Source organism: Ahaetulla prasina, chromosome 3 (genome assembly GCF_028640845.1).
Source record: "Ahaetulla prasina isolate Xishuangbanna chromosome 3, ASM2864084v1, whole genome shotgun sequence".
NCBI classification, from domain to species: Eukaryota; Metazoa; Chordata; class Lepidosauria; order Squamata; family Colubridae; genus Ahaetulla; species Ahaetulla prasina.
The window spans coordinates 225,894,162-225,909,492 of NC_080541.1; the positions used below are offsets into that span (position 1 = coordinate 225,894,162).

At 44.4% G+C, this 15,331-nt stretch overlaps 1 protein-coding gene across 8 annotated transcripts in view; it reads right to left on the minus strand.

The window, feature by feature from the left end:
* The window catches only part of RTEL1 (regulator of telomere elongation helicase 1), a 157,968-nt gene extending 147,538 nt beyond the window's left edge, over positions 1-10,430 (minus strand). The window contains exons 1-4 of one of the 8 annotated variants that reach the window (XM_058177924.1): positions 10,358-10,430; positions 7,640-7,771; positions 3,244-3,442; positions 982-1,075 (exon numbers count right to left, since the gene is read on the minus strand). In XM_058177924.1, coding sequence (XP_058033907.1) covers positions 982-1,075; positions 3,244-3,442; positions 7,640-7,741 — 395 coding nt within the window. In that variant the 5' untranslated portion in view covers positions 7,742-7,771; positions 10,358-10,430. The other 7 variants (XM_058177926.1, XM_058177928.1, XM_058177927.1 and 4 more) reach the window with 7 other exon arrangements.
* Positions 10,431-15,331: the final 4,901 nt, after the last annotated feature.

Below are 15,331 nucleotides of genomic sequence, written 5' to 3' on the forward strand. Positions count from 1 at the left end.
CTCTAAGCGGTTTACAGAATCAGTATATTGCCCCCAAACAATTTGGGTCCTCATTTTACCGACCTCGGAAGGATGGATGGCTGAGTCAACCTGGAGCCTGGTGAGATTTGAACTGCCAAACTGCTGGCAATCAGCAGTCAGCAGAAGTAGCCTGGAGTACTGCACTCTAACCACTGCGCCACCACCGCTCTTGGTATAGGGTCTGCTGCCTAAGCAGGGGGTTGGACTAGAAGATTCAACCTGGTAATAAGGAGAACTTTTCTAACAATGAGAACAGTCAGTCAATGGAACAGAAGTTGTCTTCAAAAGTTGTGGGAGCGTCACGACTGGAGGCTTTCAAGAAGACACTGGACTGCCATCTGTCAGAAATGGTGCAGGGTCTCCTACTTGGGGGGGGGTTGGACTAGATGACCCACAAGGTCCCTTCCAACTCTGTCAATCAAGCCTCCAAGACCTCCGACCTTTATTCTGTTACCCTTAAGCACAGCTGAATGATATAAATCCCAACAGATAAAAATAAAACACTTCTTCAACCAACATCATTAAACTGCCATTAAATGCACTGCAAGAGTGGGAGCGATGGATGCCAACTTGGGACTGCTTTTTAAAAAGAGATGAAATAGGCTCAGCTGGACAAATCACCAATGGCTGACAGTCGTCTAAGCTATTTACAATCCCCCATTATCGTTTGCAATAGCCTCCAAGCAGCGGTTGAGATAAAGTAATATTGCATTTAGGTTCTGCTTGTTGGCTTCCAAGAGAGAATCTGATTTGCCTCTGCGGATCAGAATGTCGGGCAAACATCATCCTTTGGTCTGATCCAGGAGGGGGCACTGCTTTTTATTCGGGAGTGCTCCTTTACTGTGGCTGCAGGGCAGACCACTACAATAAACAAGATGCTTCTGAAATAAATAAGGTGAGACAGCTATAAACCCCCGGGCGCTTTTCACACTTGAAGTCGAAATCCTTTCTTTACTGTACCTGTAAACAGTATTCTTCAATTCACTGATGACCTGAGCAAGCTGAGAATGCGTTCTGGAGGCATAAATTATTTTAGGGACGTCGCTGTAATAAGCTGTCAAGCCGAGAAAGTGAGAAAGGAGCCATGTGTGCAGGAGGGAGAAAGAAGAAGAAAACAGGGGGAAAAATGGTTTAGTTTTTGTTTAGTAACTAAATATATCGTCAGTCTGCTTTTGTTCGCTGGTGCTATGGTAACCATATAGCCTGTGGAGATAAGTCTGGGAATTTACAGCCCAACTGCCCACCTAACAGAGAAGCTTGAATATTTTTTTTTTATTATTTTCAAAAAGGAGATTTATTTTGAAGCACTGGTGGATAAGTATCTGCAATTGGCAGTGAGGATTGATGCACGGTTTTGCATTGCTTCAAGTTCTCCTCCCCAGAAAACAACACATAAGGCAGGATTCTCGAGCTTTTCTCATAACCAGTTTCTGCTTTTGTTATGAAAAGGATTTCAAGGCATGTAATAATATTTTTTGGGGGCGCGGTGGCTCGGGGCTAAGGCGCTGAGCTTGTCGATCGAAAGGTCAGCAGTTCAGCGGTTCAAATCCCTAGTGCCGTGTAATGGGGTGAGCTCCCGTTACTTGTCCCAGCTTCTGCCAACCTAGCAGTTCCAAAGCACATAAAAAATGCAAGTAGAAAAAATAGGGACCACCTTTGGTGGGAAGGTAACAGCGTCCCGTGCGCCTTAGGCATTGAGTCATGCCGGCCACATGACCACGGAGGCGTCTTCGGACAGCGCTGGCTCTTCGGCTTTGAAACAGAGATGAGCACCACCCCCTAGAGTCGGGAACGACTAGCACATATGTGCGAGGGGAATCTTTACCTTTATCTTTATTAATATTTTTATTGGTTCACCTTCCTTCAACTTCCATGTTCCCTAAACTTTCAAAATTCGGAAGAGCTTCAAGAGCAGAGGGTACCAGCATTATAGGTAGTCCTCAACTTGCGACCACAACTGGGACCAGGATTCCAGTTGCTAAGCAAAGTGGCAGTTAAGGGAGTTTTTGGTGGTTTTTTTTTTTTACCATTTTTACCACGGTTCTTAAGCGAACCAATGCAGATGTTCAGTGAATCATGAATGAGGTGGTTAAATGAATCCAGTTTCCCCACGTTGACTTTGCTTGTCAGAAGCTGGCCGGGAAAGTCGCAAATGGCAATCAGGTAACCATGGAGACAATGACTGCCATTAAGAGAATCTGACTTCCCCCCCTTTCACTTTGCTTATGGAAGCCATCTGGGAAGGTTCACAAATGGTGATCACATGACACCGGGATGCTGCGATTGTCATAAATACATGCCGATAACCAAGCCCCCAAATTTTGACCATGTGACCCTGGGGATGCTGCGAAGATTGTTAAGCATGGGGACTGGTTATAAGTCACTTTTTTCAGTGCTTTTGTATAGTGAAACAAATGGCTGTAAATTGAGAACTCTAATAAACCTATTATTAGCTTGCCTTCAGAAGCTGTGGGAGCTTCATCATTGGAAGCTTTCAAGAAGAGACGGGACTGCCTTCTGATGTAGGGTCTCCTGCTTGGGCAGAGAGTTGAACTAGATGACCTACAACAGTGGTTCTCAACCTTTATAGTGCTGCGACCCCTTTAATACAATTCCCCACGATGTGGCGACCCCCAACCGTAAAATTATTTTCGTTTTGAATTTATCGCGCAATCTGAACTGCTTGCGATTGCCTTGAGGACGGAGGCATTAAAGCGGAGACTCCTCCCCTATTAAGTTTATCGTGCCTGAAGCCGTATTGGCTAGTGATCTGAACTGCTTGCGATTGCCCTGAGGAGGGAGGCATTAAAGCGGAGACTCCTCCCCTGTTAAGTTTATCACGCCTGAAGCCAGATTAGGCTAGCGATTGGGAGTGATTGCAGCTGGCTTGAGAGGGAGACATCAGAGCAAAGATTTCTCTCTTTTTAAATTCATTGCGCCTGAAGCCGAATTCGGCTAGCGATTTGAAGAGCCTGCAGCTGGCTTGTAAAATCAACCATTGGAGCGCGATTCTTTGACTCGCAAGTATACTTCCCATATTTCCGATGGTCTTAGGCGACCCCTGGCAAATCGTCATTCGACCCCCAACGGGGTCGCGACCCACAGGTTGAGAACCACTGACCTACAAGGTCCCTTCCAACTCTGTTATTCCTTTCTGTTCTTATCCTCACGTCTGCCCTATGGCCAAAATGTAACAAGGGTTTCCAAATGAACAGGAAATACCTGGAACCTCGGTCCCTGTGACAACATTGCCCCAAGACGACAAGGGTTGGTCAGGAAAGAGTTCCGCCCCTTTTAATCGCTGAGCAATCTTCTGCGCGGAAACGGCATCCTTGAAGTGCGCTCGCCATGCCAAAGTTGAGCACAGGAGGCATAACGTCTTCCCAGTGCCTGTTGGGCTCTCTAAAATCCCATTCACTTGCTGAAATGAGAAATAAAAGTGGGGGTGGGGTGTGGGGAGAAACTGGAAAAATAAATATTTACTGAAGTACCACGGGAGGATAAACATTTTCACAAAGTCATTCTATGCACTTCACAAAAGGCTATTTGGCATCTATCATAGACTGTAATCCTAGACAAAGTCGGATAATCTTGGCCTTATCTACTTCAAAGGTAGTCCTCTACAATCTGTCAATCTACAGGTAGTCCTCGACTTACGACCATAATTAGAACCAGACCCAAAGGTGCTTTTTTTCAGGAGGCGACTGGACTTTCTTGCTTTTCCTTTTGGAAGTTGTTTTGCTTCTCATCCAAGAAGCTTCTTCAGCTCTGGCTGGATGGTGGAGAATGGGAGCTGTTGAGGCCACTTGGAGGTTCATCTGTCCCCTCAAGGACACCTGAGTGGTGCAAATGGGTATGGAGCCTTCTTGGAACTGCTGAAAGGACAGGAGATAGATGATGTCGTATCCCTCCACCCGCTGTGGAGGGAGAGCTGTAAAATTTTGACATAGATGGCCTCTTTGACACCTCTTTCAAACCAATGGTCCTCTCTGTTCAGAATGTAGACAGAGAACTTCCAGGTGTCTTCAACAACTCTCTAAAAGGATGCGAATGACCAGCTGTCTTCAAGGAATATAAATCCTTCCATTCCCCACCATCCAGTCAGAGCTGAAGAAGCTTCTTGGATGAGAAGCCAGACATCTTCAAAAGTAAAAAACAAGAAAAGTCCAGTTGCCTCCTGAAAAAAACACCTTTGGGCCAACCATGACCTGGAGGACAGAGAATCTCCTTAGACAATTAGGACCAGAATTTCCATTGTTATGCAAGGCAGTTGTTAAGCGAGACATGCCCAATTTTATGAATTTCTTTTTGAGAAGACTGTTAAGGGGGTCACCACAGTTATTAAGCGAATCTCATGGTTCTTGGTGAAATGGCTGTTAAAATCACACGGTTGTTAAATGGATCCAGCTTTCCCCCTTGACTTTGCCTGTTGGAAACCAGCTGGGAAAGTTGCAAATGGCAGTCACATGATCTCGGGGATGTTGCCACCACTATAAACACATGCCACTAGCCAAATGCAAAAATTTTTGATCACCTGACTCTGGGGATTGCTGAAATGATCGAAAGTGCAAAGACAGGTCATCTCACTTTTTTCAGTGCCACTGTAACTCCGAACGGTCGCTAAGTGAATTGTTGTAAGTCAAGGATTCCCTGAATAGTCTTCATGCAATCTTTTAGTGACCATTTTACGGCTCCTAAAGTTTCCCAGAGGGCACTGACACCAACCTGGATTTTGGAGGGCACAGTTAAGACAATGGTATCTCTCTGCCCCTTAACCTTTATTCTCAGAAAATCCTGAAATAATGTGTTCATCACACCTGCCTATATTCCAGTGACATTATGACGTTACTGGCCACGCAGCCATGGAGATGGTTTTCAAAAAGAAATGTGACCCCTAGTTGTTGTTGTTTTTTTAAAAAAATGCCCATCCTTGGCAGAAATTAATGGCTTTGTACTGTTCAAGAGATTGCTCCTAATCCCTGGAGAAACACAGCAGGAAAATTAGTTTGTATTCTGCTTACACAATCGTGGGATACAACCTACATTTAACTGTTTGCCTGAAAGGAAGAAATAATAAGAAACCCATTTTTCAGTCAATAACCATAAGAAGCGAACCGATCAATAAATGGTATTTTAAGTTACACAAGCTTTTATGTTGCTGCATGTACCCTCCTACCAATGGTAAGACCACTTATTACAACAGCAAAGCCAAACTGTCGCTCTGCAAATCTTTTCTGCGGCTGCCCCTGCTTAGTAGAACATCTTGCCCCCAGTGACGAGGAAAGCCTCCAGCCCCCTGGCCTTCCACAAAGGGGTCAAAGCCTGGATGTGTAGCCTTACGGGAGGGACACAGCGGCCCACGGTCATGGGGCTGCTTGGCCCCGTGAGAACTCCTCCTCTACATTAACAATTCTTAATCTTCCCATCTTGGATCTCTCCACCTCTTGCAACGTTATGTTGCTGTTTTATGTTTTTAAATTTTAATCTTAATGTCAACTTTCCAGAAAACCCCCTCCTGGAGAAAAGACTCCGAGACAAACATCTTTCAAAGTTCTTTTACTAGCATAGGTAAACTGGCACAGCTGGATAAACTCCGAATCTGGAGATCCGGGTTTTCCCTCAGACCACCCTCCCTTGGCTCCTCTGCCAATCACGTGCTCCAATCACCAACTATGAGGCATCACTCCGACCACTCCTTCTCCAGATGCTGTCTTGGCCTGACCTTGACCAGCAGGAAGAATGTTATTATGTCTAATGGCCCCTTGTACCAACCCCCCCCCCTTCTCCTACTTTCCCACACAGGAGAAAGTGGCAGCGTGGAAGCCTTCAGCCTAGTATGGCTTTCAAAGCTGACACTTAAATTATTTGGTTTTAATGTTGTGATTAAATTGCATAGCCCCTCTGTGAGAGAGATGGGTGAACGGATAGATGGATAGACGGATGGACGGACAGACAGACATGGGTGCGTGGGTGAGTGGATGGATGGATAGATGGATGAAGAGAAAGACAGACAGAACCCTTGATTTCAAAAAGATGCTAGGTCTCCTGAGTAGGGCAATGATAACATTTACAAAACAGTCCATGAGCAAAGTCTTTCCATAAAATTACCTTGCAGTATTAAGCCGGCACGGAATGTATTCTCTGACTTATTAAAAATTTAGGAACAGATTGCATGAACATAAGGGCTCCTTAAGTGTTTCTTTCCCTTCATCGAGAAAAGAGAACCCACCTACCCACTTCTCTACTTCCAGGTCTCATGTAAACAGGGTTGGCACTGATAAGAGAAGGGACTGAAACAAAGCTTCTTTTCACGAAGCGCTAAGCAGGCTTCATATGTTCCAAAGGCATCTGTTCTACATAAAGTAAAAATATGTGCAGAATCCAAAAATGTGCATGTCGATACAGTTCACTAAGCCAATTCTATTTCTGAGTGTAGAAGATCATATTTATTATAGCTGCAATACTTTCAAAGCAATTCTATATATCACTGCTCAAAACTAAGTCCTCTAAGATTATTTTCAAGATGGTTAATTCTGGATTAATCAATTAAATCACAAAACAGTCATTTTTGCAACCAGCTATGTCAGACCCGTTATGAAATATTACAAAGTCACTCTAAGCACTCTGACTGAAATAACCTTGTCCTTGTTAATATTTAGCACTAACTTGGATCTTTCTTTTGCAGTTTTATGTCCATGATGAATAATGCAAAGTCATCTTTATTTTCTGATAACAAGATCTATTTATTAGATACGTGCTGCTCCCCATAATACCTGACTCTGGGCAGCTCACCATAATAAAACTACAAACCACAAAACAAAGGCTAAAAACCTAACACCTCAATCATCCTCCTAGGGTGCCCCAATTCCCATTCCATAGTCCAAAAACTCTAGAGAATTTCTAGAAGCCTGGAACTCTGTACAAATTAGCCATCAACAAACACATAATTATAAACAATATCTATGGATTATACAAGAGACAATCGGCTAGTAAAAAGGGAGCAAAAAGATCATTCTCTGCTAGCAACCAACACCCAAATGAGCATAGATTAACCCCAATATTAACTTCAGATCAACAATCAAGAAGTAAACAATACCTCAATCAAGAAACTGCTAAAGAAGCAAACAGCTCAACCAAAGAACCTCCAAGATCACCCCCACCAACAATGACAGGGCAAGACACAAAAATATAAACTGAAAGCAAATCCCACTCCTTGCTAGCACTGATGATGTTACCTAGTTTGGATAATAAAATGTCTGCAAGAAAACAAGCCAGTTCAGAGAGCACCAAGGATGTCTCATTTCAAATATTCTCCTTTATTGACACTCAACTGTACCTCTCTGCCCCTGGTCTACTAAGTGATCTTGCTAGTATCCTGTTCTGGTACCCGGAGGCTGTAAGGCTCCAGATGGCAATAGGCTACATTTTGAATTGGACTTAAGCAAATCCATACAGCTATCATCGTATAAATGCAACGTTGCTAAAACAGACATTCTGATCCCTTGAAGCTTCAAAGGCAGTCCATGTAATGATGTATGTTGTATGTTTCAAAGTTTATTTCATTTGACACACATAGAGGCTGAATTATGCTTCACTTAGGATTTCATCAAATGCTTACCTTTTGCAAGCACTCAAGCACTTTGGACATATATGTCTCCTGACATTTGTAGGGTGGAAATGGAAAGTCAATAGTAATGCCATTTAATTTTATTTTGGGCATATTTCATCTGGCATCTCAGGTTCACAAAACCTAAAATCAAGAATATTTGCAGGGTATTAGTTTTACTTATTCACTTCTTTTGTCCTCTATGAATGCCCTCACTAGATATTCAGGACACGTTATTGACCCCATTGGGCCTTTAAAAAAATGTGTGGATATAAAATGTTCATTAATAAGTCTCCACTGTGATTTTCCCCTTGTGAAATGGGCTCATTCACTGCCATTACAGATAGAATATTTATAGCTCAAAGTGGAACTGTGGGGGTCCTTGATGCTCTCTGAGCTTGGTGGTTCTCTTGGAGATGCTTCATTACCCAACTAGGTAACACTGAAGATGCTACCCTAGTTAATGAAATGTCACCAAGAAAACCACTCAGAGAGCACCAAGGACCCCAATTCTCCTCCTCCACTTTGCAAACCCCACTCCCTTCTAGCCGGCATAGTCATACTCCATTCAGTATCAAGGATACAGCTGCAGAGGTGGTCAACAGTATTAAGTATCTGGGGGTGCAAATAACTAACAATCTGAACTGGTCTCTCCATACATCATCATTAGTGAAGCATCCAAACCAGCATCAGCATTTCCTGCGTCGGCTTAGGAGAGCACATCTTTTTTCTTCTGTCCTGGCCACTTTTTACAGAGGCACGACTGAGAGTATTTTAACAAACTGAATCACTGGTTTGGTGGCAGCAGTGCCTCAGATAGAAAGTCCCTACAGAGAGTGGTAATGACAGCAGAGATTATAGGACAATCGTTTCCTGATATTCAGGATATTGCTTATAAGTGCTGTGCTTAGAGCTCAAAGCATTGTCAGAGACCACCACCGCCCACACCCACTTTATGGTCTGTTTCTGTTGCTCCCCTCTGGGAGGAGGTTTCGAAGTATTACTACCAGATTCTGTAACAGCTTTGTTCCCTATGCCATCCGCCTAGTAAACTTGCCAGATTTGTTTTTCTCACCATGTGCATGTATACATTCGAACTAGACTGTGTTGCTTCACTGGGTCATATAATATATGCGGGTATATGCATAATTTTGTATTTACTTATTTTGTCATGTTTATGTAATATATATTGGAGGTGGTGACACTTTGAGAGCTGTATGCAACGAAATTTCTTTTTAATGTATGCCAATTAGCGTACATTCAAAGGGACAATAAAGTTATTGCTTTATTCTACTCACCGATGTTACCTAGTTTGGGTAATAAAACATCTGCAAGAAAACAAGCAAGCTCAGAGAGCACCAAAGACCTCTCCTTTCAACTCTGAGCTACAAATATTAATTAGAATAGGACACAGATAGGGAAGGATAGAATAGGATAGGCAAGGGATGGGGAATGGAATAGATAGAATAACAGAGCTGTCTTCTGTCTTCCTCCTCTTCTCCTTTCCTCCATTCCCTTCTAACACTGATGACATTACCTAGCTGGGTCATGAAACATCTACAGGGAAACAACCAAGCTCAGAGAGCACCAAGGACCTCTCCTTTCAACCCTGGGCTACAAATATTAAATAGAATAGGATGGGATAGGATGATGCCCATCATAGAGAAGGGGAATGGAATGGAAAAGATAGAATAACAGAGCTGGAAGGGACCCTTGGAGGTCTTCTAGTTCAACCCCCTGCTCAGGCAGGAAACACTCTACCGTTTCAGACAAATGGCTGCCTAATCTCTTCTTAGAAATCTCCACTGTTGGGCGCATTCTCTTCTAAAACACAGACTTCAGAGGATAATTAGAACTGCAGAAAAAATAATTGCTACCAACCTGCCTTCCATTGAGGACCTGTATACTGCACGAATCAAGAAGAGGGCCGTGAAAATATTTACAGATCACTCGCATCCTGGACATAAACTGTTTCAACTCCTACCCTCAAAACGACGCTATAGAGCACTGCACACCAGAACAACTAGACACAAGAATAGTTTTTTCCCCGAAGGCCATCACTCTGCTAAACAAATAATTCCCTCAACACTGTCAAACTATTTACTGAATCTGCACTACTATTAATCTTCTCATCCTTCCCATCACCAATCTCTTTCCATTTATGACTGTAGGACTATAACTTGTTGCTGGCAATCCTTATGATTTATATTGATATATTGACCATCAATTGTGTTGTAAATGTTGTACCTTGATGGAGGTATCTTTTCTTTTATGTACACTGAGAGCATATGCACCAAGACAAATTCCTTGTGTGTCCAATCACACTTGGCCAATAAAAATTCTATTCTATTCTATTCTATTCTATTCTATTCTAAGCCAGGAAGGCCTATTCGCTTTCCCTTCAGATTATTAATAGTGGGGGTCACCCCCTCTCCCCCCAAAGAGGCTCAAAGAGTCATCAGGGTCAAGTCTCTCCCCCCCCCCCGCACCAGGCCCTCAGCGGCCTGGGGGGGGGGGGGAACCCAGGCCTCAACCCTCTCCCCTCCCCCACCCTCATCTACCCCGCATTCTGAGGGGCCTCGGCGGGTTCCCCTTTCCGGCAGGAGGGGACCCGGAGATATTGGCCTCCCGTCCCGCCGCTCTACTCCGGTGAGCGGGGAAAGAAAGGGCCCAGGCCTTGCCCAGGAGGAGCCTCAGCCCGCGCGGATTCCGCCAGCTGCCCTCACGCACCTCTTCTTGAAGCGCCCCGGTTCGCAGACCCCGCGCGTTGGGTCACGTGGCCGCGCCCTCGGCGTCTCATTGGTTGGGTAGCGCGCGCACGCGCGCGCGCACGCCTTGGAAGCTGGGGGGGAGAGAGAGAGAGAGAGAGAGAGACACGACGGCAAGCTCTCGCGAGGCATTCTCGTTGCCGGGGCAACACTCTCTCTCTCTCTCTCTCTCTCTCTCTCTCTCTCTCTCCCCGCCCCCGTTTCCATGGTGAAGCCATCTTCTCTCCCAGATGGGCCTACAAGCGCTTCTCGCCCGCCCAAGCGTTGGGACTACAAACCCCATCATGGTTGCTAGTCAGGAATTTAGCTAGGCCAGGTTGGCGGAGTTTGTAGTCCCAGGCGCTGTGGCTCGCCTCAGTCTGAGCAAGAGAGCGGTCAGGAATCAAAGGGCCCGACTGGGGTCTCTGCTCTTTCCAGCTTGAAGTGATGGGAGTTGTAGTCCTCAAAGGCTGGATGGAGGGCGTCCCAACAGAAATGCTGGGATCCATCCAGAGCAGGGGTCTCCAACCATGGTCCCTTTAAGACTTGTGGACTTCAACTCCCAGAGTTCCTCAGCCAGCTTTGCTGGCTGAGGGACTCTGGGAGTTGAAGTCCACAAGTCTTAAAGGGACCAAGGTTGGAGACCCCTGATCCAGAGATAGTCCACGACATACAGAATAGAATAGAATAGAATAGAATAGAATAGAATTTTTTATTGGCCAAGTGTGATTGGACACACAAGGAATTTGTCTTGGTGCATATGCTCTCAGTGTACATAAAAGAAAAGATACGTTCATCAAGGTACAACATTTACAACACAATTGATGGTCAATATATCAATATAAATCATAAGGATTGCCAGCAACAAGTTATAGTCATACAGTCATAAGTGGAAAGAGATTGGTGATGGGAACTATGAGACGATTAATAGTAGTGCAGATTCAGTAAATAGTTTGACAGTGTTGAGGGAATGATTTGTTTAGCAGAGTGATGGCCTTCGGGAAAAAACTGTTCTTGTGTGTAGTTGTTCTGGTGTGCAGTGCTCTATAGCATCGTTTTGAGGGTAGGAGTTGAAACAGTTTATGTCCAGGATGCGAGGGATCTACAAATATTTTCACGGCCCTCTTCTTGATTCGTGCAGTATACAGGTCCTCCATGGAAGGCAGGTTGGTAGCAATTATTTTTTCTGCAGTTCTAATTATCCTCTGAAGTCTGTGTTTTTACGACCCTGAAGACACAAATAAACCTCCAAGTGGCCTCAGTGTCTCTCTAAAATGTCTCTCTAAAATGACCAGCTGTCTGCAAGGAGTATCAATCCTTCCATTCCCCACTGTTCAGTCGGAGCTGAAGAAGCTTCTTGGATGAGAAATGAAATGCCTTCAAAAGAAAAAAAACAAGAAAGTCCAGTTGCCTCCTGAAAAAAGCACCTTTGGGACAAATCAGTTACGTTTGTAAAGTTCAACTTTGCAAAATATCATCCCTGTGGCGCCCTCCCCTCCTGTCCACCTTCCCCCTCCAATTTTTTTTTTTGCAAGGCAAACTTCTGGGGCTGCATTCATTCACCACCAGCCACTCATTTCAATTTAGCTAGCACATGATCTGGATCTAGCCGGTGGGTTTTAGCTTACTGTTCCGTTTTCTGAACGAACTCTAAAAATGTAAGATATGTTTCGTTCAACCTTCGCAAATAGGCCCCACAAACAGTAAAGGGGCCATACGGAACTGTTTTTTTGAACCCTCTTCTTGATTCGTGCAGTATACAGGTCCTCAACCTGCCTTCCATTGAGGACCTGTATACTGCACGAATCAAGAAGAGGGCCGTGAAAATATTTGCAGATCACTCGCATCCTGGACATAAACTGTTTCAACTCCTACCCTCAAAACGACACTATAGAGCACTGCACACCAGAACAACTAGACACAAGAACAGTTTTTTCCCGAAGGCCATCACTCTGCTAAACAAATAATTCCATCAACACTGTCAAACTATTTACTAAATCTGCACTACTATTAATCTTCTCATAGTTCCCATCACCAATCTCTTTCCACTTATGACTGTATGACTGTAACTTTGTTGCTGGCAATCCTTATGATTTATATTGATATATTGACCATCAATTGTGTTGTAAATGTTGTACCTTGATGAAGGTATCTTTTCTTTTATGTACACTCAGAGCCTATGCACCAAGACAAATTCCTTGTGTGTCCAATCACACTTGGCCAATAAAATTCTATTCTATTCTATTCTATTTAACATTTACTTGTTTTCCCATTCAGTTTTATCAATCGCTACAATTTATGAATATAGACGCTCCCGTGTGACAGCACCATTTTTAAAAAACATGCAGATTTTTCAAGAACCTTCCAAACCATCACGATGCTTTTTGCAAGTTTAAAGCAGAATAACAGAGTTGGAAGGGACCTTGGAGGTCTTCTAGTCCAACCCCCTGCTTAAGCAAGAGACCCTATTTCAGACAAATGGCTGTCCAATCTCCTCTTAAAATCCTCCAGTGTTGGAGCACCCTCCACTTCTGGAGGCAAGCCGTTCCACTGGTTAATTCTGCTTGCCATCAGGAAATTCCTCCTTAGTTCTAGGTTGCTTCTCTCCTTGATTAATTTCCGTCCGCTGTTTCTTGTCCTGCCTTCAAGTGCTTTGGAGAATAGATTGATCCCCTCCTCTCTGTGACAGCCCCTCAGAGGGGTGATATGAAGACTGCTATCATAAAAAAGCAGAAAAAATAATTGCTACCAACCTGCCTTCCATTGAGGACCTATATACTGCACGAATCAAGAAGAGGGCCGTGAAAATATTAACAGATCCCTCAAATCCTGGACATAAACTGTTTCAACTCCTACCCTCAAAACAACGCTATAGAGCTCTGCACACCAGAACAACTAGACACAAGAACAGTTTTTTCCCGAAGGCCATCACTCTGCTAAACAAATAATTCCCTCAACCCTGTCAAACTATTTACTAAATCTGCAGTACTATTAATCTTTTCATCGTTCCCATCACCAATCTCTTTCCACTTATGACTGTAACTTTGTTGCTGGTAATCCTTATGATTTATATTGATATATTGACCATCCTTTGTGTTGTAAATGTTGTACCTTGATGAAGATATCTTTTCTTTTATGTACACTGAGAGCATGTGCACCAAGACAAATTCCTTGTGTGTTCAATCACACTTGGCCAATAAAAAATTCTATTCTATTCTATATCACCCCTAGGCCTTCTCTTCATTGTAGTAGACCCATGATGGCGAACCTATAGTAACATACTAGAGCCCTCTTTGTGGGCATGCACACCGTCCAACTGCTCTCTTCCAGGTTCTGGTGCTCCGGCGCTCATGCACGCATTCTAGTTTTAACACTCAGTGCCGAAAAGGTTAACCATCACTGTACTAGACTTTCCCAGTTCCTGCAACGATTCGTCGTCCACTTGTCCTCCAGTCCCCTAATCATCATTATTGCACTTCCCTTTCTCATTCTTTCTAAATTCTCGGCATCATTTTTGTATCGTGGTGACCAGAACAATAGAACAGTATTCCAAGAATGGCCTCAGCAGTGCAGTATAGAGTATTGACTGTCACTTTTTTGTGATCCTGATCCTATCCCACTGTTGATGCAGCCTAGGATGGTATTGGATTTTTGGGTTGCTGCCGCACACGGCTGGCTCATCCTTAAGTGATTGTCCACTGGAACTCCTAGATCCATCTCACAGTTACTGCTGTTGAACGAGATAATTGGCTATTCTAGACTGTGACTTTGTTTTTTCCTGTCGTGTCCCACTCCTCCGCTGACGGCCGGGTCAGGGAAATCCGAATCAGGCGTGCCTCCGCAGCTCTGCCAAAGTCCTAGCAAAGTCCTCAGGGCAGGCAGGAGACCAGAAAGTGACTTCAGCAAGATATGTTTAGACTTTGCCTGACTCAGAGAATGCCAGAAAGCAGGTCCTTTATATAGGCCATGGGGTGTGGCTCCATGACTCAGCACTTATCCAGGCCTGCCCCTCCCTTCCTTCTGTTGCCTCCGCCTATCAATTCTTCTGACGCGAGGGTCACTCCAGTCTGCAGCTGTTGGTAATTGACCTCCCTCAGGCTCACATGCTGTGGAGGAGGGGGAGGGGTCTAGTTGCTCCGTTTGCCTGGGCATGGAGCCAGAGCTGGGGGCTGGAGATACTTCCTCCTCTTCAGCCTGTCTGGGCATGGAGCCAGGGCTGGGGCCGGGAGGCATACTAGGACATTCCTCCGTGTTCGGAAGCAGATAAGAAGGCCCCGGCTGTGGTGAGATCGGACGAGACACAACATTTCCTGCCTCGGCACTGCTTTTGTTATCCTAAGACAGGGGTCTGCAAACTTGGCTCTTTTAAGACTTGTGGACTTCAACTCCCAGCTTTGCTGGCTGAGGAACTCTGGGAGTTGAAGTCCACAAGTCTTAAAAGAGCCAAGTTTGCAGACCCCTGTCCTAAGATGTTAACAGCACTTAGACTTTTATACCACTTCATGGTGCTTTCCGTCCCTCTCTAAGCGGTTTACACACTCAGCATATTGTCCCCAACGAAAACTCCAGCACATTTTTGGGCTTGTTTACTTGGTAAAATTAATTAAAATCTTTAGAATTGTACTCTTAAATCCGGACATATTTTTTTTTGCTTGTTTGTATGTTTCTTTAAAGAATAGAATGGGGATCCCAATGGTGCTTTTTTCAAGAGGCTTTATGGTTTTTCTTTGAAGAAAAAGATTTTTCACTTCTCCTCCAAGAAGCTTCTTCAGCTCTGACTGGATGGTGGGGAATAGACTGGAGAATTGTCAAAGGGCCAGTGGTGGGTTTCAATTTTTTTTACTACCAGTTCCGTGGGTGTGGCTTGGTGGGCGTGGCTTGGTGGGCGTGGCATGGGAAGGATACTTTAAAATCTCCATTCCCACCCCACTCCAGGGGAAGGTTACTACAAAATCCC